This window comes from Drosophila persimilis, unplaced genomic scaffold (assembly GCF_003286085.1).
Source record: "Drosophila persimilis strain 14011-0111.01,24,50 unplaced genomic scaffold, DperRS2 tig00000431-arrow-pilon, whole genome shotgun sequence".
Lineage (NCBI taxonomy): Eukaryota > Metazoa > Arthropoda > Insecta > Diptera > Drosophilidae > Drosophila > Drosophila persimilis.
In genome coordinates this window covers 3,554,502-3,578,172 of record NW_020825312.1, presented here as the reverse complement: position 1 = coordinate 3,578,172, position 23,671 = coordinate 3,554,502, and the positions used below count along the sequence as shown (strand labels likewise).

General features: G+C 45.8%; 4 protein-coding genes across 9 annotated transcripts; 1 reads left to right on the top strand and 3 right to left on the bottom strand.

The window, feature by feature from the left end:
* Positions 1–861: 861 nt before the first annotated feature.
* On the bottom strand, positions 862–6,924 carry LOC6596014 (collagen alpha-2(IV) chain). Its single transcript, XM_026989497.1, has 12 exons — positions 6,849–6,924; positions 6,535–6,589; positions 6,370–6,473; positions 6,164–6,304; positions 5,403–5,903; positions 5,145–5,360; positions 4,977–5,102; positions 4,035–4,934; positions 2,501–3,992; positions 1,900–2,439; positions 1,716–1,841; positions 862–1,656 (listed from the first exon to the last, which is right to left on the bottom strand). The coding sequence occupies exons 1-12, from the start codon at positions 6,922–6,924 to the stop codon at positions 873–875; spliced, it is 5,061 nt and encodes a 1,686-aa protein (XP_026845298.1). The 3' UTR covers positions 862–872.
* Positions 6,925–9,517: 2,593 nt separating this feature from the next.
* LOC113565976 (mucin-5AC) lies at positions 9,518–18,310 on the bottom strand. 6 transcript variants are annotated; one of them, XM_026989487.1, is made up of 4 exons: positions 15,732–18,310; positions 15,156–15,524; positions 10,332–12,821; positions 9,518–10,263 (listed from the first exon to the last, which is right to left on the bottom strand). In XM_026989487.1, exons 1-4 carry the CDS (start codon positions 18,301–18,303, stop codon positions 9,623–9,625), a joined length of 6,072 nt encoding a protein of 2,023 aa, XP_026845288.1. In that variant the 5' UTR covers positions 18,304–18,310; the 3' UTR covers positions 9,518–9,622. The 6 variants fall into 6 exon arrangements, with proteins under 6 accessions (XP_026845288.1, XP_026845286.1, XP_026845290.1 ...); XM_026989485.1 differs by lacking the exon at positions 15,156–15,524 and adding an exon at positions 13,430–14,501 and having other exon boundaries at positions 10,332–13,018; positions 16,218–18,310; XM_026989489.1 differs by having other exon boundaries at positions 10,332–14,845; positions 15,107–18,310.
* Positions 18,311–20,259: 1,949 nt separating this feature from the next.
* LOC6596016 (endochitinase) lies at positions 20,260–20,852 on the bottom strand. Its single transcript, XM_026989502.1, has 2 exons — positions 20,817–20,852; positions 20,260–20,753 (listed from the first exon to the last, which is right to left on the bottom strand). The coding sequence occupies exons 1-2, from the start codon at positions 20,821–20,823 to the stop codon at positions 20,296–20,298; spliced, it is 465 nt and encodes a 154-aa protein (XP_026845303.1). The 5' UTR covers positions 20,824–20,852; the 3' UTR covers positions 20,260–20,295.
* A 1,920-nt stretch (positions 20,853–22,772) lies between these two features.
* LOC6604424 (integumentary mucin B.1) lies at positions 22,773–23,618 on the top strand. The gene is made up of 2 exons (XM_026989501.1): positions 22,773–22,801; positions 22,866–23,618. Exons 1-2 carry the CDS (start codon positions 22,795–22,797, stop codon positions 23,576–23,578), a joined length of 720 nt encoding a protein of 239 aa, XP_026845302.1. The 5' UTR covers positions 22,773–22,794; the 3' UTR covers positions 23,579–23,618.
* Positions 23,619–23,671: the final 53 nt, after the last annotated feature.

Sequence of the window (23,671 nt, the reverse complement as noted above, 5' to 3'; positions counted from 1 at the left end):
CCAATGCAGTTGATTAGCAGTTCATTTAGACGTTAAGCAGTGTATTGTCCACATCTCTTTGCGAAGTACATTCAGTCATCAGAAATTAAAAACCAGTTCTCTACACTTTTAACAAACCATGTCAGTGGTTATACAATTTTTGCTTGTAGGAACTCTGATCTTGTTGAGTTCTATGTTGCTTCAAGCACAGGATACGGTTAGAGAGCCCTATCCCAGCGACTGCAGTCAGTTTTACGAGACGGGCGTTTTAAGCTGTCCTGCGAACCTTCACTGGAACGCTCTGCTGCAGCGATGTGACACACAGTCACGCGCAGGTTGTTCTAAGAACACATCCGGCAATCTATCAGTCGAATGTGAAATGAAACTTGGACAACTAATACCATATCCCGGCGACTGCACACGCTTCATACAGTGTGACTATCTCCCCTTTGTGAAGATCTGCCCACAATATCTGTTCTGGAATTCAAAGCTTCTCACCTGCGACAAAATTTGTGCTTAATTTTTGTCGAAATAGTACATTGATCTTCAATAACCAAAGTCAAATTCAAGCCCAGTACTGTGTTTTTTAAGTAAATTTGTAAAGAATATTTCCACAAGTTCGCGGCTCTCAAACAATGGGATACTTTCTGTTTTCTTATGACTTTTATTAAATATTAATTACAATTGCAAAGCCTATGAAATATTTAAGAAATGGCAGTAAGATGCTAAAATTATTTGCAAAAAAACACTTAAATGCTTAAGAACTTGCTGCATAAAAATACAAATATGGGGGGGTGTTTTTGGTGACAGTTAGATGGACTGTTCTAAAATTGAGCCCCTTGGGAACTGATCTACTATAATGTGGGGTGGGTGGGCGTGGGCTTGCATCCCCTTTAGCACTTGCCATTGGCTGGGGCTTTTGGGCGACAGATCTTGCTGCGTCCATTCGCTCCGTAGACAATGTTACAGGAGAAGGTGAAGTATCCGCAGGTCGAGGACTTGGTGTAGTACGTGGACTGGAAGTTCTTGTTATCCTGCGGTGGGTTCTTGCTATTGTCCATGCTTCCAGTCACCGACTTGGTGACTGTTACATAGCTGTCTGGTGCGCGAGGCGCTTTGCTACCGCGAGTGGGTGTACTCGGGGCATCGGAGTCAGTGTCGGCACTGATTTCGACCTTCTTGTCGGTATTATGAAGCTCAAGCGACTTTGTGTGAAACTTCTTTTGAACGTTCACCGTGCCGCGGAACCCACTGGGCACGGACTCTGTGGTTGATCGCTCCGAGTAGCTATTAATGAGTCCGTTCTGTTTCTGCACCAGCTGGTACTTTTCCGCTGGCAATGGGGCCACTACTGCCTGCTGCTTCTGCGTGGGGGACGACTGGGTATAGGTCTGTGGATGAGGTGTGGACTCCGAATCCTTAATCTTGTTCGGTGGCTTTGGACCCTCCTCTAGCTTGACAGGTTTCTCGTTGTAGTACTCATCCTCGTCGTATTCATCCCCCTCGTCCTCTTCCTCGTCGTCGTATTGAACTGGTTCCGATTGATCTGGCTTCTTATCGACCTTCTCAGGCTCTTCCTTGCTTGTCTTTGTAGACTTCAGCTGCAGCTCGGGTATTGAATCAGATTCAGACGTGAGTGCCGGGCCACTAAAGACGGCATCAGCCCGATCGGTTACACTAAAAAGGAAATACATATTTGTTAAATGGGGCGAAAATTCCATTCTAGGAGTACCTACGCATTTCCACTGTTGCCAAACTGGCTGATTGTATTGAAGAGCTCTCGATTTTGCTCCCGATAGGTGTCCACCTGCTCCTTAGTTCCTGATGCGGACTGTGCAGCGCCGTGATATGATACCCCAAAGCTGAAAATAGAAGTCGCTTAGAGTTCTGGTATACCGTCCTGCCGCACTCTGTGATTACCTGGAAGTTCCTTGGATCTGAGACTGGCTCTGGCCAGAATGGCTGCCCGATTGTGCGGAAGCCTGTCCGCCACCTGGTGCCACTACCGAACTGGTATCCTGACCTGGACGGAAGCCGATTTGAGCTTGGGAAGAGGTTTGGCCCGGTCCGCTGGACTGGGCATCGGCCAAGCCGCCCTTATCGTTGGCCTGCACCTCACTCTGGCTCTGGTGAATCAGACCCCCACTCTGTGATGAAGCCTTGGTGCCTCCATCCTTCGAGTTAACCTGCACTTGGGCCTGGGACTGGGCCGGTCCTCCAGAGCCTTGGGACTGGCTCATAGCGCCATCAGCATTGCCAGTAACCTGGGCGCTGGCAGCCCGATCTGCGTCGGAAGTCATTGCACTAGCGCTGAAAGAACCGCCCGTACTGTATGTGCCGGATACTTGGGTCTTAGCTGTTCCGCCATTCTTTTTGCCCTCGGCACTGGCAGATGCCTGGCCGTTCCCAATAGTGGACGCCGCTTGAGAAAATGTGTCATCAGCTCCGCCGGCAACTGTACTTGGCGCGCCTAAAATTTTCAAGTCATTCATTTTCTATCGGTGTACAGAGGATTCAACACTTACCAACACCAGCAGCTCCAGGAGTGACACTAGCTCCAGCTGTATACCGTCCCGGAGCACCTACTTGGCCATCTGAAGTAACACCGGTTCCCGGGTGCCTTCCATCAAACTGCGATCCTCCTGCTCCGGGCTGTTGACCTATAAATCCGGGCTGTCCGCCACCGATACCTGTCTGTCCACCAACTCCTGGTCGGGTTCCGTATCCGGGTTGACCTCCAACTCCAGGTTGACCTCCATATCCGGGCTGTCCGGCACCGACACCTGTCTGTCCACCAACGCCTGGTTGTGTTCCGTACCCGGGTTGACCTCCAACTCCAGATTGACCTCCATATCCGGGCTGTCCGGCACCGATACCTGTCTGTCCACTAGCTCCTGGTTGGGTTCCGTAGCTGGGTTGACCTCCAACTCCAGGTTGACCTCCATATCCGGGCTGTCCGCCACCGACACCTGTCTGTCCACCAACGCCTGGTTGTGTTCCGTATCCGGGTTGGCCTCCAACTCCAGATTGACCTCCATATCCGGGCTGTCCGCCACCGACACCTGTCTGTCCACTAACTCCTGGTTGTGTTCCGTATCCGGGTTGACCTCTAAATCCGGGGTGTCCTCCATCGATACCAGTCTGCCCCCCAACTACGGGTTGTGCTCCGTATCCTGGCTGTCTCCCACCGATAGCAGGCTGTCCACTGACTCCTGCTTGGGTTCCGTAACTGGGTTGACCTCCAACTCCAGGTTGAGCCCCGAATCCGGGCAGTCCGCCACCGATACCAGTCTGTCCACCAACTCCTGGTTGTGTTCCGTATCCGGATTGACCTCCAGCTCCAGGTTGCCCTCCAAATCCAGGCTGTCCACCAAATCCTGGTTGGGCTTCGTATCCGGGTTGACCTAAGGCCCCAGATTGAACTCCATATCCTGGTTGTCCACCACTGATACCAGTCTGTACACCAACTCCTTGTTGTGTTCCATATCCGGGTTGACCTCCAGCTCCACGTTGACCTCCAAGTCCAGGCTGTCCACCAAATCCTGGTTGGGTTCCGTAACGGGGTTGACCTCCAGCCCCAGATTGACCTCCATATCCGGGTTGTCCACCACCGATACCCGTCGGTCCACCAACTCCTGCTTGGGTTCCGTAGCTGGGTTGAGCTCCAACTCCAGGTTGACCTCCAAGCCCGAGCTGTCCACCACCGATACCTGTCGGTCCACTAACTCCTGGTTGCGTTCCGTATCCAGATTTACCTCCAGTTCCAGGTTGACCTCCAAATCCAGGCTGTCCGCCAAATCCTGGTTGTATGCCGTATCCGGGTTGACCTCCAACCCCAGATTGACCTCCATATCCGGGCTGTCCTCCACCGATGCCTATCTGTCCACCAACTCCTGGTTGTGTTTCGTATCCAGGTGGACCTCCAACCCCAGACTGACCTCCATATCCGGGCTGTCCGCCACCGATACCTGTCTGTCCACCACCTCCCGGTTGTGTTCCGTATCCAGGTTGACCTACAACCCCAGATTGACCTCCATATCCGGGCTGTCCGCCACCGATACCTGTCTGTGCACCAACTCCTGGTTGTGTTCCGTATCCGGGTTGACCTCCAACCCCATATTGACCTCCATATCCCGGCTGTCCGCCACCGATACCTGTCTGTCCACTAGCTCCTGGTTGGGTTCCGTATCCGGGTTGACTTCCAACTCCAGGTTGACCTCCAAAACCGAGCTGTCCACCACCGATACCTGTCGGTCCACTAACTCCTGGTTGTGTTCCGTATCCAGATTTACCTCCAACCCCAGATTGACCTCCAAATCCAGGCTGTTCGCCAACTCCTGGTTGTGTTCCGTATCCGGGTTCACCTCCAACCCCAGATTGACCTCCATATCCGGGCTGTCCGCCACCGATACCTGTCTGTCCACGAACTCCTGGTTGTGTTCCGTATCCGGGTTGACCTCCAACCCCAGATTGACTTCCATATCCGGGCTGTCCGCCACCGATACCTGTCGGTCCACTAACTCCTGGTTGTGTTCCGAATCCAGGTTGACCTCCAGTTCCAGGTTGACCTCCAAATCCAGGCTGTCCACCAACTCCTGGTTGTGTTCCGTATCCGGGTTGACCTCCAACCCCAGATTGACCCCCATATCCGGGCTGTCCGCCACCGATACCTGTCTGTCCACCAACTCCTGGTTGTGTTCCGAATCCAGGTTGACCTCCAACCCCAGATTGACCTCCATATCCGGGCTGTCCGCCACCGATACCTGTCTGTCCACCAACTCTCGGTTGTGTTCCGTATCCAGGTTGACCGACAACCCCAGATTGACCTCCATATCCGGGCTGTCCGCCACCGATACCTGTCGGTCCACTAACTCCTGGTTGTGTTCCGTATCCAGATTTACCTCCAGTTCCAGGCTGTCCGCCAACTCCTGGTTGTGTTCCGTATCCGGGTTGACCTCCAACCCCAGATTGACCTCCATATCCGGGCTGTCCGCCACCGATACCTGTCTGTCCACCAACTCCTGGTTGTGTTCCGTATCCGGGTTGACCTCCATATCCGGGCTGTCCGCCACCGATACCTGTCTGTCCACCAACTCCCGGTTGTGTTCCGTATCCAGGTTGACCTACAACCCCAGATTGACCTCCATATCCGGGCTGTCCGCCACCGATACCTGTCGGTCCACTAACTCCTGGTTGTGTTCCGTATACAGTTTTACCTCCAGTTCCAGGTTGACCTCCAAATCCAGGCTGTCCGCCAACTCCTGATTGTGTTCCGTACCCGGGTTGACCTCCAACCCCAGATTGACCTCCATATCCGGGCTGTCCGCCACCGATACCTGTCTGTCCACCAACTCCTGGTTGTGTTCCATATCCAGGTTGACCTCCAACTCCAGATTGACCTCCATATCCGGGCTGTCCGCCACCGATACCTGTCTGTCCACCAACTCCTGGTTGTGTTCCGTATCCAGGTTGACTTCCAACCCCAGATTGACCTCCATATCCGGGCTGTCCGCCACCGATACCTGTCTGTCCACCAACTCCTGGTTGTGTTCCGTATCCAGGTTGACCTCCAACCCCAGATTGACCTCCATATCCGGGCTGTCCGCCACCGATACCTGTCTGTCCACCAACTCCTGGTTGTGTTCCATATCCGGGCTGACCTCCGACTACAGGTTGAGCCCCAAATCCGGGCTGTCCGCTACCGATACCTGGCTGTCCAACAACTCCTGCTTGTGTTCCGTATCCGGGTTGACCTCCAACTACAGGTTGAGCCCCAAATCCGGGCTGTCCGCTGCCGATACCTGTCTGTTCACCAACTCCTGGTTGTGTTCCGTATATGGTTTGACCTCCAGACTGATCCTCAGCTCCAGGCTGAGTTACGTACCCGGGCTGTCCAGCAGCACCCGTTTGTCGTCCGTCGATTCCTGGCCCACTAATTATTTCTCCCCCGCCAGGATGTTTTCCATCAAGTCCTTGGTGACCAGCTCCAAGTCCTGGCTGTCCAGCTTGTCCCCCAGTGACTCCTGGAAATCCTCCAATACCAGGCTGCCCACCAACTGGACTTCCGGAACCGGGCTGACTCCGAAATCCAGGCTGTCCACCAAAGCCGCTAACAGCATCTAAATAAGTAATTCCTTCAGATACCACCAAAGAAAATATATGTCACGGATTAACTAACCTGCACTTGGTAGACTAATAATAGCATCGGGTCTTCCTATAAGACCTCCACTGCCATCGAGTGAGCTTCCAGTTTGATAGCCGGAACAGCCGCTGCAATCTCCCGAGGAGAACTGACTCTGGGCCTGCCCCATTCCGTGGCTGCCAGCTAAAGAATTATCAGACATTCATTACACCCGTTCAAGCTATACGGACTCTGCCAGTATCACTTACAAACTGTCGAGCGTGAGCCGCTTTCGTTAGCCTCTGCCTCGGCCTTGCCATCCTCTTCGGGCTTGCCAAAGTTCAAGTACTGCGACTGCGTCTGTCCTCTTGCACTAATAGGTTTTAATGATTCATTTTGATTATATAAGTCTGATCAATTTTTATCCTACTTACTAGCCTCTTCCGCTTCTCTTTGATCGCTCCAAATCAGACAGACCAGAGAGTTCATCTTCGTTCTGCGACGATTGATCCTGCAAGTGTTGAACAAAGTTAAGGTCAATGCTAATGTCAGCTTTATCACGAGCCATTTAAGCGAGTACTGGGTCCGTGCCTAATTCGATTCTGTGTCTGGAACTGACCTTGGTCAAATTGGGTGTTATCGCACACTATTGGGACGAGTTCATTTACATTGAACCACAAGTAGTTCCACACAGCCAAACACACAGCTACGAGCACCAGCTCTTGGGTTTCATTAACAATTTTGACACTTACGATAGCTGCTCCATTGGCGCACGCTATGAGCACCACAATGCCTAGTAGCAGGCCCCAGCGAAAGGGCAGCATTTCAATAAATCTAATTCCGAATCCAATTGAAGCGTGTCGACGTCGACTCAACACAACCAGCAAACTGTAAGATGAAATTTAATTGTATTATCAACACATTTGATTGGACAACACACATGCTCGTTAATATTAGTTTATATTCCCTCCCATCTGAGGGGTTATCTCTTCTCTTCCGAATGGGGACACACGATTCTATTTGATGCCAAAAAAGTATTATACAAAAAAAAACAATTGATCTTGGGCTCAATTTCCGTTTTAGGCATGATGTAATCGCACAAGCTAATAAATTTGAATCTCATTTTGATGAAAAAGCGTGTACTAGTACAGAAGACGTATAAGATTGGAATTATATTTATCTGACAATGATGGTTTTGAGCAATTTTACGATAAAGATAGCAACCATCTCAAGAATTTTTAAGTCATGGTCTGGAAGATCCAGAACTCGTGAAGATTTTTTAATAGTTCACACCACTAAGCGATCCTTTAGTTTGATATTACTGTTAACATTTATTCTATTAAGAAACAGATGATGTCAGGAAAAGTTTATACGACGATTTTTCCGACTTAATTTGGCTCTAATCCTTAAACCAACTATGTGATTTAATTTATTTTTTGGTTAACTCTTTCGTCCTTCAGTGGAATCCGGGTCTTTCACATCACATACTTCTTCGCCTTTTTGCTAATAGGGTTCCAGGGGAATGTTCCGACCTGCTTCCGAGCGGGACAACTGCTGGATTGCGAATAACGCTGGGATGCATCTATGCTCTAGAGGATGAGTAGAACTCAAATTCTATATGTATTCTACACAACACTATCTATGTACACTATCTCTTCTGAAAGATCATTTATTGAAATTTGTTGATTGATCTTAATAATGTTCAAGTCATTTTAGCAACCAGTAGGTCCTTAATATCTCTGAAATACCCAGAATGATATCTCTTGATTCGTTATGTCAGCAAAATAAGTGAACATTTTTAGAGATTTTTTTAATTTTCACAGCACAAATTAAAAAAAAAAAAAAGTAAATATATTCTGCTAAGAAAAAAAAATTTAAAAAAATGTATATGCCGATGGATCATGTGTTTGACTCAATTTGTTTTTAATCTTTTATCCGACTTCAATGCGATTTAATATATTTTTTTGGTTCACTTTTTCGTCCTTCATTCGACTGTGTTTCTTCCATATCACATACGTTTTTGCCTGTATGCTAATAGGTTTCCAGGGGATTGTTCCGATCTGCTTCCGAACGCGACAACTGCTGGATTGCGAATAACGTTGGGCTGTCTGAGCATCAAAACTCTAGAGCTTGAGTAGAACTCAAATTCATTGAAGGCGAGTCATTTCCAATACATTTGCATTTAGCCAGCAGCATGAATATTTATGTAGGACCCACACAATCACAGAAGTCTGGTTCGAGTATCTGCCCTATAGCATACATATAATAACGACACACCAGACCACACCACAACACACACCACACAACCACAACCACACAGAGACACAGGCCATGCCACTTAGAGCTCTGAGCTCGTCGCCAGTGCCATTCATTGGAGTGTCTATGTCTATTCCATTACATATCAACACTTTGATCGTGTCAATCGATCACTTGGCTTGGCTGAGTACGGGACTGGGGGACCGCGACACCCTCCATCGAGTGTATCTCTGGAAGGGGCATTACAACATCATCGTCTTCGCCAACGGATGGGGGAGACTTTTGACCCATTTTAAGGAAATGTGCTGGCATTTATTAGCATATAAAGATACCCAATTGTCTATCTTTTGGATATATTTTCAAGTGTGTCCCTTTCCCTGATCATTTGCCATTCACGCTCCGTGTATCTCTCTCTCTCTCTCTGTTGTGGAGTCCGTAGTAATTACTTTTTCGAGTTCACAAGGAACTGTTTTATAAAGCGGCGGAAGTAATTTGTTTTGATAACCTTTGGGATCAAAAATTTTGGTTTGCTTTCTGGTTAGACAGTCCATCGTCATATCTATTTATAGATCAAGCCCCTCCAGCACCATAGCATCAATCCTGAGCTCGAGTTTCCCTTATCTGCTGAAAGCTTCTAAAAAGCCATGTGTTTGAATTGAGCTCAAGCATTAAATATTCATTTTTTAAGGCCCAACCACTGTATGGGGTATTTTTCAAGGCTAATAATATTTTTAATTGAAGCCCAGTTTGATAAGATCAACACAAAACAAAAAGCACACCAACAAATTGCGTAGGCCTATTGAACTAAATTTGCATGCAACCAAAAATGAGATCTATTGAGAGCATCTCCTCGTTCAGACTCTGTAGACGATAGAAAAGCAGACCGTTAGTTTTTCTTGATGATCCGGGGCACTTTATATTTCGATTTGACTGATCACATTTTCAAACTTAACCAAACGCATTTCATCAACTCGTATAAGTAAGTTTTAAGTTTAAAGTCAAAAAATTGGCGAAGGATATTATCCGCAAATTCAGCGGACCATCATTGCGCATAGGAAATCAAAAAAATATACAAATATTTTTTCACAAGTTGAAGTACCTTTTTTTTTCATTCAGAAAAAATACAACCATGTTTACACCACCTCCAACAAAATCAGTAGATTAAAGAATGGGTACTGCCTTTATATATTTTCTGTAATATTCTTCAATTCATTTAACAACAAAATCTACCAAGAGTGAATGCGAGTAACTGTTTAAGCTTACATATTATTTGCAGAACCGCTGGGATTTTTCGCATACTTCCTGCAAAGGGTTCCAGAAAAGTCCAGAATTACAGCTCATTATTACACCGCGCTCACCAAAACACTTAATATATTTCGAACAGTCAGTTGGAAGAACGTCGAAACTCATACCCATTTTACAAGATATTATTTCATTCTTTTGTAGAGTTTTGCAGGAGCTACTGAACCAATCACATATTTTAAGGTTTTGGTTCCAATACAAAGGCTCAGGACACTTCTGCACGATTGGTTGACCATTACTGCACTGGATATATTTCGTACAATCAGTTGAGTCTGGTAGAAAATCCATGCCGTGCTTGCAAACGGTTTCCTCGGGATCCACTTTATTATAGCATCCGCTGTCATCATACCCACAGTAGAAAATCTGATAGTTCCAGAAGAGATCATCTGAACAATGCATGATGTACTCATGTCCGTTGCTGCACTGAATAAATTTATGGCAATCCGATGGATGCGGTAAGTATGGAGCGCCACTTGCACATGACATAGGCGGTATAGGAGAAGGTGATGTCGCCGGGCTAGACGTCGATCCAGTGGTAGAATCTACTTTAGCAGTGGTGCTCTCTATAGGAGCAGAAGTAGCACCATCCTCAGCTGTGGTGATTTCTACAAGGAAGAAGTCAAATGATCAGCTCTGGGGCTCTTATCAGGAGCAGAAGTAATATCCTAATTACCTGTGGTGCTTTCTTCAGAAGCAGAAGTAGTATCGTCCTGAACTGTGCTGTCTTCAGGATCAGACGTTGTATCGGCTTCAGCTGTGGTGCTTTCTTTAGGAGCAGATGTAGAATCGTCCTCAGATGTAGTGCTTTCGTCAGGTTCGGATGTCGAATTCTTAACCGTAGTGCTTATCTCAGGTGCAGCGGAAGTCGAATCTTCAGCTGTGGTGCTTTCTTCAGGAGCAGAAGTAGTATCGTCATCAGCTGTAGTGGTGACTTCAGGAGCAGAAGTAGAATCCTCTTCAGCTGTGGTGCTTTCTTCAGGATCTGATGTCGAATCTTCAGCTGTGGTGATTTCTCCAGGAGCAGAAGTAGTTTCGACCTCAGTTGTGGTACTTTCATTAGGGTCAGACGTCGAATCTTCAGTTGTGGTGCTTTCTTCAGGAGCAGAAGTAGAATCGCCTTCAGCTGTAGTGCTTTCTTCAGGTTCAGACGTCGAATCTTCAGCTGTGGTGCTTATCTCAGGTGCCGCGGAAGTCGAATCTTCAGCTGTGGTGCTTTCTTCAGGAGAAGAAGATGAATCGTCCGCAGCTGTGGTGCTTTCTTCAGGTTCAGACGTCGAATCCTCTTCAGCTGTGGTGCTTTCTTCAGGATCTGATGTCGAATCTTCAGCTGTGGTGATTTCTTCAGGAGCAGAAGTAGTTTCGACCTCAGTTGTGGTACTTTCATTAGGGTCAGATGTCGAAACTTCAGCTGTACTGCTTTCTTCAGGTTTTGACGTCGAATCTTCAGCTGTGGTGCTTATCTCAGGTGCCGCGGAAGTCGAATCTTCAGCTGTGGTGCTTTCTTCAGGAGAAGAAGATGAATCGTCCTCAGCTGTGGTGCTTTCTTCAGGAGTAGAAGTAGAATCGTCCTCTGCCGTGGAGTTTTCTTCAGGTTCAGATGTCGAAATTTCAGCTGTGGTGCTTTCTTCAGGAGCAGAAGTAGTATCGTCATCAGCTGTAGTGGTGACTTCAGGAGCAGAAGTAGAATCCTCTTCAGCTGTGGTGCTTTCTTCAGGCTCGGATGTCGAATTTTCAACTGTGGTGCTTTTTTCTGGAGCAGAAGTAGAATCGTCCTCAGCTGTGGTGCTTTCTTCAGGTTCAGATGTCGAATCTTCAGCTGTGGTGCTTATCTCAGTTGCCGCGGAAGTCGAATCTTCAGCTGTGGTGCTTTCTTCAGGAGCAGAAGTAGAATCTCCTTCAGCTGTAGTGCTTTCTTCAGGTTCAGACGTCGAATCTTCAGCTGTGGTGCTTATCTCAGGTGCCGCGGAAGTAGAATCTTCAGCTGTGGTGCTTTCTTCAGGAGAAGAAGATGAATCGTCCTCTGCCGTGGAGTTTTCTTCAGGTTCAGATGTCCAATCTTCAGTTGTGGTGCTTTCTTCAGGAGGAGAAGTAGAATCGCTTTCAGTTGTCGTGCTTTCTTCAGGTTCGGAGGTTGAATCTTCAACAGTTGTGCTTTCTTCAGGAGCAGAAGAAGAATCCTCTTCAGCTGTGGTGCTTTCATCTGGTGCAGAGGTAGAATCGCCTTCAGCTGTAGTGCTTTCTTCAGGCTCGGATGTCGAATCTTCAACTGTGGTGCTTATCTCAGTTGCCGCGGAAGTCGAATCTTCAGCTGTGGTGCTTTCTTCAGGAGCAGAAGTAGAATCGCCTTCAGCTGTAGTGCTTTCTTCAGGTTCAGACGACGAATCTTCAGCTGTGGTGCTTATCTCAGGTGCCGCGGAAGTCGAATCTTCAGCTGTGGTGCTTTCTTCAGGAGAAGAAGATGAATCGCTTTCACTTGTCGTGCTTTCTTCAGGTTCGGAGGTTGAATCTTCAACAGTTGTGCTTTCTTCAGGAGCAGAAGAAGAATCCTCTTCAGCTGTGGTGCTTTCATCTGGTGCAGAGGTAGAATCGCCTTCAGCTGTAGTGCTTTCTTCAGGCTCGGATGTCGAATCTTCAACTGTGGTGCTTATCTCAGTTGCCGCGGAAGTCGAATCTTCAGCTGTGGTGCTTTCTTCAGGAGCAGAAGTAGAATCGCCTTCAGCTGTAGTGCTTTCTTCAGGTTCAGACGTCGAATCTTCAGCTGTGGTGCTTATCTCAGGTGCCGCGGAAGTCGAATCTTCAGCTGTGGTGCTTTCTTCAGGAGTAGAAGTAGAATCGTCCTCTGCCGTGGAGTTTTCTTCAGGTTCAGATGTCGAAATTTCAGCTGTGGTGCTTTCTTCAGGAGCAGAAGTAGTATCGTCATCAGCTGTAGTGGTGACTTCAGGAGCAGAAGTAGAATCCTCTTCAGCTGTGGTGCTTTCTTCAGGATCTGATGTCGAATCTTCAGCTGTGGTGATTTCTTCAGGAGTAGAAGTAGAATCGTCCTCAGCTGTGGTGCTTTCTTCAGGAGTAGAAGTAGAATCTCCTTCAGCTGTAGTGCTTTCTTCAGGTTCAGACGTCGAATATTCAGCTGTGGTGCTTATCTCAGGTGCCGCGGAAGTCGAATCTTCAGCTGTGGTGCTTTCTTCAGGAGAAGAAGATGAATCGCTTTCAGTTGTCGTGCTTTCTTCAGGTTCGGAGGTTGAATCTTCAACAGTTGTGCTTTCTTCAGGAGCAGAAGAAGAATCCTCTTCAGCTGTGGTGCTTTCATCTGGTGCAGAGGTAGTATCGCCTTCAGCTGTAGTGCTTTCTTCAGGCTCGGATGTCGAATCTTCAACTGTGGTGCTTATCTCAGTTGCCGCGGAAGTCGAATCTTCAGCTGTGGTGCTTTCTTCAGGAGCAGAAGTAGAATCGCCTTCAGCTGTAGTGCTTTCTTCTGGTTCAGACGTCGAATCTTCAGCTGTGGTGCTTATCTCAGGTGCCGCGGAAGTCGAATCTTCAGCTGTGGTGCTTTCTTCAGGAGAAGAAGATGAATCGTCCTCAGCTGTGGTGCTTTCTTCAGGAGTAGAAGTAGAATCGTCCTCTGCCGTGGAGTTTTCTTCAGGTTCAGATGTCGAAATTTCAGCTGTGGTGCTTTCTTCAGGAGCAGAAGTAGTATCGTCATCAGCTGTAGTGGTGACTTCAGGAGCAGAAGTAGAATCCTCTTCAGCTGTGGTGCTTTCTTCAGGCTCGGATGTCGAATTTTCAACTGTGGTGCTTTTTTCTGGAGCAGAAGTAGAATCGTCCTCAGCTGTGGTGCTTTCTTCAGGTTCAGATGTCAAATCTTCAGCTGTGGTGCTTATCTCAGTTGCCGCGGAAGTCGAATCTTCAGCTGTGGTGCTTTCTTCAGGAGCAGAAGTAGAATCTCCTTCAGCTGTAGTGCTTTCTTCAGGTTCAGACGTCGAATCTTCAGCTGTGGTGCTTATCTCAAGTGCCGCGGAAGTAGAATCTTCAGCTGTGGTGCTTTCTTCAGGAGAAGAAGATGAATCGTCCTCTGCCGTGGAGTTTTCTTCAGGTTCAGATGTCCAATCTTCAGTTGTGGTGCTTTCTTCAGGAGGAGAAGTAGAATCGCTTTCAGTTGTCGTGCTTTCTTCAGGTTCGGAGGTTGAATCTTCAACAGTTGTGCTTTCTTCAGGAGCAGAAGAAGAATCCTCTTCAGCTGTGGTGCTTTCATCTGGTGCAGATGTAGAATCGCCTTCAGCTGTAGTGCTTTCTTCAGGCTCGGATGTCGAATCTTCAACTGTGGTGCTTATCTCAGTTGCCGCGGAAGTCGAATCTTCAGCTGTGGTGCTTTCTTCAGGAGCAGAAGTAGAATCTCCTTCAGCTGTAGTGCTTTCTTCAGGTTCAGACGTCGAATATTCAGCTGTGGTGCTTATCTCAGGTGCCGCGGAAGTCGAATCTTCAGCTGTGGTGCTTTCTTCAGGAGAAGAAGATGAATCGTCCTCAGCTGTGGTGCTTTCTTCAGGAGTAGAAGTAGAATCGTCCTCTGCCGTGGAGTTTTCTTCAGGTTCAGATGTCGAAACTTCAGCTGTGGTGCTTTCTTCAGGAGCAGAAGTAGTATCGTCATCAGCTGTAGTGGTGACTTCAGGAGCAGAAGTAGAATCCTCTTCAGCTGTGGTGCTTTCTTCAGGCTCGGATGTCGAATTTTCAACTGTGGTGCTTTTTTCTGGAGCAAAAGTAGAATCGTCCTCAGCTGTGGTGCTTTCTTCAGGTTCAGATGTCGAATCTTCAGCTGTGGTGCTTATCTCAGTTGCCGCGGAAGTCGAATCTTTAGCTGTGGTGCTTTCTTCAGGAGCAGACGTAGAATCGCCTTCAGCTGTAGTGCTCTCTTCAGGTTCAGACGTCGATTCTTCAGCTGTGGTGCTTATCTCAGGTGCCGCGGAAGTCAAATCTTCAGCTGTGGTGCTTTCTTCAGGAGAAGAAGATGAATCGTCCGCAGCTGTGGTGCTTTCTTCAGGAGTAGAAGTAGATTCGTCATCTGCCGTGGAGTTTTCTTCAGGTTCAGATGTCGAAACTTCAGCTGTGGTGCTTTCTTCAGGAGCAGAAGTCGTATCGTCATCAGCTGTAGTGGTGACTTCAGGAGCAGAAGTAGAATCCTCTTCAGCTGTGGTGCTTTCTTCAGGCTCTGATGTCGAATCTTCAGCTGTAGTGGTGACTTCAGGTTCAGATGTCGAATCTTCAGCTTTGGTGCTTTCTTCAGGAGCAGAAGTAGAATCGCCTTCAGCTGAAGTGCTTTCTTCAGATTCAGACGTCGAATCTTCAGCTGTGGTGATATTCTCAGTTGCCGCGGAAGTCGAATCTTCAGCTGTGGTGCTTTCTTCAGGAGCAGAAGTAGAATCTCCTTCAGCTGTAGTGCTTTCTTCAGGTTCAGACGTCGAATCTTCAGCTGTGGTGCTTATCTCAGGTGCCGCGGAAGTCGAATCTTCAGCTGTGGTGCTTTCTTCAGGAGAAGAAGATGAATCGTCCGCAGCTGTGGTGCTTTCTTCAGGAGTAGAAGTAGAATCGTCCTCTGCCGTGGAGTTTTCTTCAGGTTCAGATGTCGAAACTTCAGCTGTGGTGCTTTCTTCAGGAGCAGAAGTAGTATCGTCATCAGTTGTAGTGGTGACTTCAGGAGCAGAAGTAGAATCCTCTTCAGCTGTGGTGCGTTCTTCAGGCTCGGATGTCGAATCTTCAACTGCGGTGCTTTCTTCAGGAGCAGAAGTAGAATCTCCTTCAGCTGTAGTGCTTTCTTTAGGCTCAGACGTCGAATCTTCAGCTGTGGTGCTTAGCTCAGGTGCCGCGGAAGTTGAATCTTCAGCTGTGGTGCTTTCTTCAGGAGCAGAAGAAGAATCGTCCTTAGCTGTGGTGCTTTCTTCAGGAGTAGAAGTAAAATCGTCCTCTGCCGTGGGATTTTCTTCAGGTTCAGATGTCGAAACTTCATCCGTGGTGCTTTCTTCAGGAGCAGAAGTAGTATCGTCATCAGCTGTAGTGGTGACTTCAGGAGCAGAAGTAGAATCATCTTCAGCTGTGGTGCTTTCTTCAGGATCTGATGTCGAATCTTCAGCTGTGGTGATTTCTCCAGGAGCAGAAGTAGTATCGACTTCAGTTGTGGTACTTTCATTAGGGTCAGACGTCGAATCTTCAGTTGTGGTGCTTTCTTCAGGAGCAGAAGTAGAATCGCCTTCAGTTGTCGAGCTTTCTTCAGGTTCGGAGGTCGAATCTTCAACTGTTGTGCTTTCTTCAGGAGCAGAAGTAGAATCGCCTTCAGCTGTAGTGCTTTCTTCAGGCTCGGATGTCGAATTTTCAACTGTGGTGCTTTTTTCTGGAGCAGAAGTAGAATCGTCCTCAGCTGTGGGGCTTTCTTCAGGTTCAGATGTCAAATCTTCACCTGTGGTACTTATCTCCGGTGCAGTAGAACTCGAATCTTCAGATGTGGTTCTTTCTTCAGGAGCAGAAGTAGAATCGCCTTCAGCTGTGGTGCTTTCTTCAGGCTCAGATGCCGAATCTTCAGCTGTGGTGCTTTCTTCAGGAGCAGAAGTAGAATCGCCTTCAGCTGTAGTGCTTTCTTCAGGCTCGGATGTCGAATTTTCAACTGTGGTGCTTTTTTCTGGAGCAGAAGTAGAATCGTCCTCAGCTGTGGGGCTTTCTTCAGGTTCAGATGTCAAATCTTCACCTGTGGTACTTATCTCCGGTGCAGTAGAACTCGAATCTTCAGATGTGGTTCTTTCTTCAGGAGCAGAAGTAGAATCGCCTTCAGCTGTGGTGCTTTCTTCAGGCTCAGATGCCGAATCTTCAGCTGTGGTGCTTTCTTCAGGAGCAGAAGTAGAATCGCCTTCAGCTGTAGTGCTTTCTTCAGGCTCGGATGTCGAATTTTCAACTGTGGTGCTTTTTTCTGGAGCAGAAGTAGAATCGTCCTCAGCTGTGGGGCTTTCTTCAGGTTCAGATGTCGAATCTTCAGCTGTGGTGCTTATCTCAGTTGCCGCGGAAGTTGAATCTTCAGCTGTGGTGCTTTCTTCAGGACCAGAAGTAGAATCGCCTTCAGCTGTGGTGCTTTCTTCAGGCTCAGATGCCGAATCTTCAGCTGTGGTGCTTTCTTCAGGAGCAGAAGTAGAATCGCCTTCAGCTGTAGTGCTTTCTTCAGGCTCGGATGTCGAATTTTCAACTGTGGTGCTTTTTTCTGGAGCAGAAGTAGAATCGTCCTCAGCTGTGGTGCTTTCTTCAGGTTCAGATGTCGAATCTTCAGCTGTGGTGCTTATCTCAGTTGCCGCGGAAGTTGAATCTTCAGCTGTGGTGCTTTCTTCAGGACCAGAAGTAGAATCGCCTTCAGCTGTGGTGCTTTCTTCAGGCTCAGATGCCGAATCTTCAGCTGTGGTGCTTTCTTCAGGAGCAGAAGTAGAATCGCCTTCAGCTGTAGTGCTTTCTTCAGGCTCGGATGTCGAATTTTCAACTGTGGTGCTTTTTTCTGGAGCAGAAGTAGAATCGTCCTCAGCTGTGGGGCTTTCTTCAGGTTCAGATGTCAAATCTTCACCTGTGGTACTTATCTCCGGTGCAGTAGAACTCGAATCTTCAGATGTGGTTCTTTCTTCAGGAGCAGAAGTAGAATCGCCTTCAGCTGTGGTGCTTTCTTCAGGCTCAGATGCCGAATCTTCAGCTGTGGTGCTTTCTTCAGGAGCAGAAGTAGAATCGCTTTCAGCTGAAGTGCTTTCTTCAGGTTCAGACGTCGAATCCTCTTCAGCTGTGGTGCTTTCGTCAGGCTCTGATGTCGAATCTTCAGCTGTGGTGCTTTCTTCAGGAGAAGAAGTAGTTTCGACCTCAGTTGTGGTACTTTCATTAGGTTCAGACGTCGAATCTTCAGCTGTGGTGCTTTCATCAGGTGCAGAGGTAGAATCTCCTTCAGCTGTAGTGCTTTCTACAGGTTTGGATGTCGAATTTTCAGCTGTGGTGCTTTCTTCAGGAGCAACAGTAGAATCCCCTTCAGCTGTTGTGCTTTTTTCAGAAGAAGAAGTAGTATCCTCCTCAGCTGTAGTGCTTTCTACAGGTTTGGATGTCGAATTATCAGCTGTGGTGCTTTCTTCAGGAGCAGCAGTAGAATCCCCTTCAGCTGTGGTGCTTTTTTCAGGAGCAGAAGTAGAGTCGTCCTTAGCTGTGGTGCTTTCTTCAGGTTCAGATGTCGAATCTTGAACTGTGGTGCTTATATCAGGGGCTGCAGATGTCGAATCATTAGCTTTTGTGCTTTCTTCAGAAGTAGAACGAGTAGTATCGTCCTCAGATGTGTTTTTTTCTTCCGGAGCAGAAGTCGTATTGTCCCCAGCTGTGGTGCTCTCCGCAGGTGCAAAAGTCGAATGTGCGGCTGATGTTCTCTCTTCATGTGCAGATGTAATATCGTTTGCTATAGTTGTTTTTTTATGATTAAATTTTGTATCTCGGCCAAACTGTGAGTCATATTCAATTAGATTGTTTTTCACTTGCGCACTTTTTAAATGCACTTTTTCAACCGAGGCACTCTCTGCTTTTTTGAGTATGATTTGGCTGAGCACTACTAGTAATATTGTAAAGCTGAATAAATCTCGTGAAGAAGCCTTCAAAGACATCGTTGGTCTTTTAACAGTTGGGGAGCGTAACGAATTCGCGTATGAGTTAAAGACAAACATTTAGAGAAGTGATACTCGGGCGTTGTGCATTGATATTTATAAGTAACGCTATAGGTAGCTCATTGCACTTCTTATCAGATCTTTTTGTGTGAAACCCGTTATCTATAAGGGGAAACCTCTTGAGTTGTCGGCTACAAAAATATAATTGTTTTGTATTATTGCATTTATTGGGAACGCATTTTCGTTTGTTACGACATAAACGTTCATTGCTCCTGATTGTCTTCAGGGTACGCAAAGCGGGAGTCGCATGTGTAGTCACAGCTCTGGAGTGGCTGGCTCCAGAAAAGCCCACTCGGACAGTTCTGCCTAATTCCGATATTGTAGACACACTGAATGTACTTGCTGCAGTCCGGCTCATACCTTAGTAAAATGGCTATATGTGCAAAACTTATTTTCAATTTTTCTTAAAAAGTAATAGATGCTTGTTGGGTTTGACTATGCAGTTCTTATCTCTTATTGTTGTGCTCAGTTATGACAAATTTTCGTCTTCTTTGAACTCCATTTGTGGTTCCATTAGCTTAGATAAGAGATCAAGCTCGCGCTCTACGTAGAAAATAGATATATGTGCAATCATGTCTATTCATGTTTTGAGAGTCGCAGTGTTAGCATCTTTTCAGTAAAAGTGACAAGCTGATTGATTCTGTACGTAAGCACTCATTATTGCTTCAAAGCAATACAAATTTAAAAAAAAAAATTCCATTTTAGTTAAAAATGCCACATGGTAAATCATTTTCTGAGGAAGAACAGGGAAGGATCAAGAGAATGAAATTAGCCGGCATAAAAACTGGTCGAATAGCTTCGCTAATGTATCGACATCAAAATACTATTTCAAAAATGTTCATAGATCCAGACGGTTACCGCATAAATCGTCGACTTGGCCCAGTATCAACCATAATAGAATTGACAAAACGGCACTTGGGGCAGTTTGCAACTGAAGACCTAATGAGCTGCAACAAAATCAAGGCAGAACTCGGGTTAACAATCCCCAGGCAACGTGTGAGCCAAATTTTGAACGAAAATTTTAACCTGACATATCAAAAGAAAGTGGGCAAACTCCTCTAAACTAAACGTCATAATGATGCGCGCATGTCATTTTTGAAAAACAAAAGTTCTGGGACCCCGAATTAGAAAATTTCATTTTTAGTGATGAAAAAAAAATGAGTTTACACGGTTCAGATGTCCATCATAAATATTGGAGAGACCCGCGTCATCCACGGGCAACTTGCTACAAGCCAAACCATGGTGATGGATCGCTAATGATATGGGCTGCCTTTAGTGCTAAAGGGAGGTCTCCAATATGTTTAATATCCGGCCGGATGAATGCTCAAGCATAGATAGAATTGATAGATAGTGAACCTTTTTCATTTGCTGAGCATTTCCATGGTGATCAATAGACATTTCAGCAGGATAATGCGCCAATTCATGTTTCCCGGGCCTCAATGGACTATTTTGAGACCCACAATAAACCGTTGATTAAGTGGGCTTCAATGAGTCCGGACTTAAATCCAATTGAGGATCTGTGGGGAATCCTTGCAGCAAAAGTCTATGCCTGTACAAGGCAGAACGATACATTGAAGCAATTAAAACAAGCGATAGTTGCAAAATGAAACAGGATAGAAATAACAACAATAAAAAACTTTCCGAACTCAATGCACAGTGGGCTGCAAAAGCTTCAGGAGCATAAGTTTAACTCCATTAATTATTAAAAGAGTACATATTCCCATAAACTTGTTCCTTGGAAATTTTTTTCATACAAAATATTTTTTGCTGTTATACCCATTTTCTATGTGAAAAATTTACAATTATTTTTTTTTGTTATTAAAAAAATTGATATTGAATTTCTTTATGCCTTTTTGTTTTGTACTTATTAACAGCTACCCAAATAAAAATATAAAATAAATCAAGAAAACACGTGTTGAAAAAAAACGTCATTCAAAGCAATGCACATATAGCCATTTTACTAAGGTAGGGTAGAAACGGTAGGCCAGATGAACAGTCATCTGGCGACTCGGTTCCAGCGGGAACGTCGATATTCTCACAGTACTGTGAGTCCCAGCCGCAAACATTTAGCGAAGGGTCCCAGTAGAGGCCTGATGGACAGAGTTTTAAAACTCCCTCCCCATACAAGCATTGATAGTACTGCTGACACTTAGGCGCTGCTAGGAATTCCTCGCCCTCTTCGCATAGAACGGGGGCAGGTAGTGTAGTGTCGATTTCTTGGGGCTCCGTTTCAGTGCTGGGATCTAATGTTGTCGATTCGGATGCTGTGGAATCGAGTATCGTTTGTTCCTCCGCTGTGGTCTCTGTCGCACCATCCTCAACAGGCAACGCGATCGCATGACCCACAAGGTATGCAAGCATTCCAAGAGTAACCACAGACCTGTTCAGACCTGTAAGCATAAAACAAACTTTCGAGTAGTGTTTGGTACAGCAGCCAAAAGTTATGCTCCTACCTCTCATATTTGTGAATACGTTGCGGCAATGTTTCAATTATTCTTAGGGCATTCCGCTTATATAGCCCCTTTCTGTACTTCCCATTGCGTCGTTCATGTCTAATCAATTTTGATTACACTTGTATAGGAAGCCGACGTAAAATAAACATTTTATGGCCTATCATTCTTATCTACCAATGCAATTTACGAGTAGATTTCCGATTTAGAAATATAAAAGCTTCAGTGATTCAGTGGAGAGTCGACTATAGCATACCTGGTCTTAAAGAGGCATCTCCTTAAATCTGTAAATTCATGTTAAAAACGGGTTATGCGATTTAGATAATATTTAAATTTAGATTATAATCGGACTTATGGTTTGTCTTATGTGCATTAAGGTTTAGATGCAACAGCATTCAGTTTCTGTAACTCATAATACTTCCTGAGAACCGGGAAAATATCTTTCCATACAGGTACATATGCAATTGATTAGAACGGAAAACTAGAAGTGTTCTGAGAAATATAGAAATGGAAACTTTGTTTCCATTGAAAAGTGGGTTACAATGCAGTGCTTAAAAAGCCAATCTCAACAGCCATTTAAAAGTTAAGTGAGTCATGATCTGAACGAAAAATCTGACCGGTGTTTTGAAAATATTCAGTTTCCAGGCTATTTTAATAACGAGGGGGAACGTTGTGAGTTGCTGCTGCGACCGGAACTCTACATTTATACCCGATACTTAGTCAATGGCTACATGACAAAGAGTGCGTGCGGGAGAGACAGAAAACGTGTCTTAACGTGTCGTCGGGGCTGCGTAGCCCCTACAAATTAATTTGTTCCTTTTAGCTATACAAATGATCCGATCTTATCCAGATTCGGCAATCTGGTAGATATGCTCAGTCTTTATGATTGTGTTTTTAGTTTTCTCGTATCTTCAATATTGTAGAAATACAATACAATACAATACACTTGCAACAGTGACATATCACAGAAGTCTGGATGCAAAATTTCGCTCGGATCGACTCGGCTATTGATGCTGATCAAGAAAATATATGTATACTTTATGGGGTCGGAAACGCTTCCTTCTGGACATTACACACATATACTATACTCATTTTGAGTATCGGGTATAATCAAGAGTTAACAGGGAATACATAAGCAACATACAACTACTTTGTACACAGTCTATAAAGAATTTTAAGTTAGTAATTCAGAAATTGCCCCGAAAATATGCAATACCAAATTGGCGATGTGCGAAACAATAAACTGTGAATGTCAAACTGCTGGTCCCCGTCGCCTGACACTATACTGTTCCCAAGCCCCACGTACCCGTTACCCATTGCCCAAAATACCGATCTTATCTTATCTTACATTAAAGAGGGTGCTTTCATTTCCGTTTTAATCGAATCAAAAGTAAACCAAAAGTAGCTACGTTTACTAATGGTATCTTGAACTTGGATATTAATTTTTTGACATAGAAAATGATTTTCTTTTATAATAATACCAACAATCAGAGGACATTACCTCCAAAAACAATGGGAAAAAGTCCCTTTACTTAATTCTGACTACGAAAATTTTTCAATTATTATCTAATCAGTTTTAAACTGTCATAAATTGATTTGAAGTATTTCGAAACTCTTTCATACGACATTGAATAGACTATCTGGCCTTAATTGCATTGAAAATCTAATGGAATTCAGATGAAATTCGACAAAGATGCTAACAATAAGATTACCAACAAGGATCTACCTTCAATTAATTTATTAATTAAATCGAATTAATTACGAGTAGTAATAAGTAGTATCTCTCCCACTACTATCATAGGACAATCATCATGTATCATGTATATCAAGATAAGAAGAACACATCGGTGTCTTGTGTATGCTAATTAGATGCAGATGACAGTGCAGCTGTGGTGCACTTGCAAATGGTATAAATAACTGGACAATGATGAACAGACCATTAGTTTGGGTTAATAGTGAATCAAGTCAACTACTGAATGATATGAAACGTAAGTTAAGCATACAAATAATATCCTAAAAGGTACTAAGGCAAACCGCCATTGATGGTGCCAGTGGTCTGGATATTCATCTCCTTGCAGCTAATGCTCCTGGCGACTTCCCTCAACGCCAGAAGATGTGTCCGTCCCACGTCGACTAGCGTTGCACCAGGAACTACGTCGAAACCAACGTCAACCACACCCAATCCCACAGATGACGACTCAATGGAAACATCCCTAGGAACAACTGATACTTCGACGCCAGGACCCACCGACGATGATCCAACTGATGCCTCCTCTGACCCATCGGGAGAAACTACTGATGCACCATCGGATCCATCGGAAGAAACTACTGAGGCTCCATCGGATCCATCCGGAGAAACTACTGGTTCACCTTCGGATCCATCGGGAGAGACTACTGACGCTCCATCGGGTCCATCCGGAGAAACTACTGGTTCACCTTCAGATCCATCGGGAGAGACTACTGACGCTCCATCGGATCCATCCGGAGAAACTACCGGTTCATTTTCGGATCCATCCGAAGAGACTACTATTGCACAATCGGATCCATCGGATGAATCTACTGATACACCCCCAACAACAAAAGCTCCTCCCAACATAGACGCGACCGCCGTTTGCCAGGCATATCCAACAGCGCACTACTTGCAATATCCCTACGATTGTCATATGTTTATCCAGTGCGATGGTAATGTGGGATATATACATACTTGTCCAGACGAGCTCTTCTGGGACTCGAAGGAATTAACCTGCGGTACGGCTTGTAAATAAAGTGTTATGAAAAGCAGGTTTCAAGCCTCCATGCATTTTATATTTAGTGTTCCCATATACTTGGATCTAAGCGATCTAGAAACGAGAACCGTA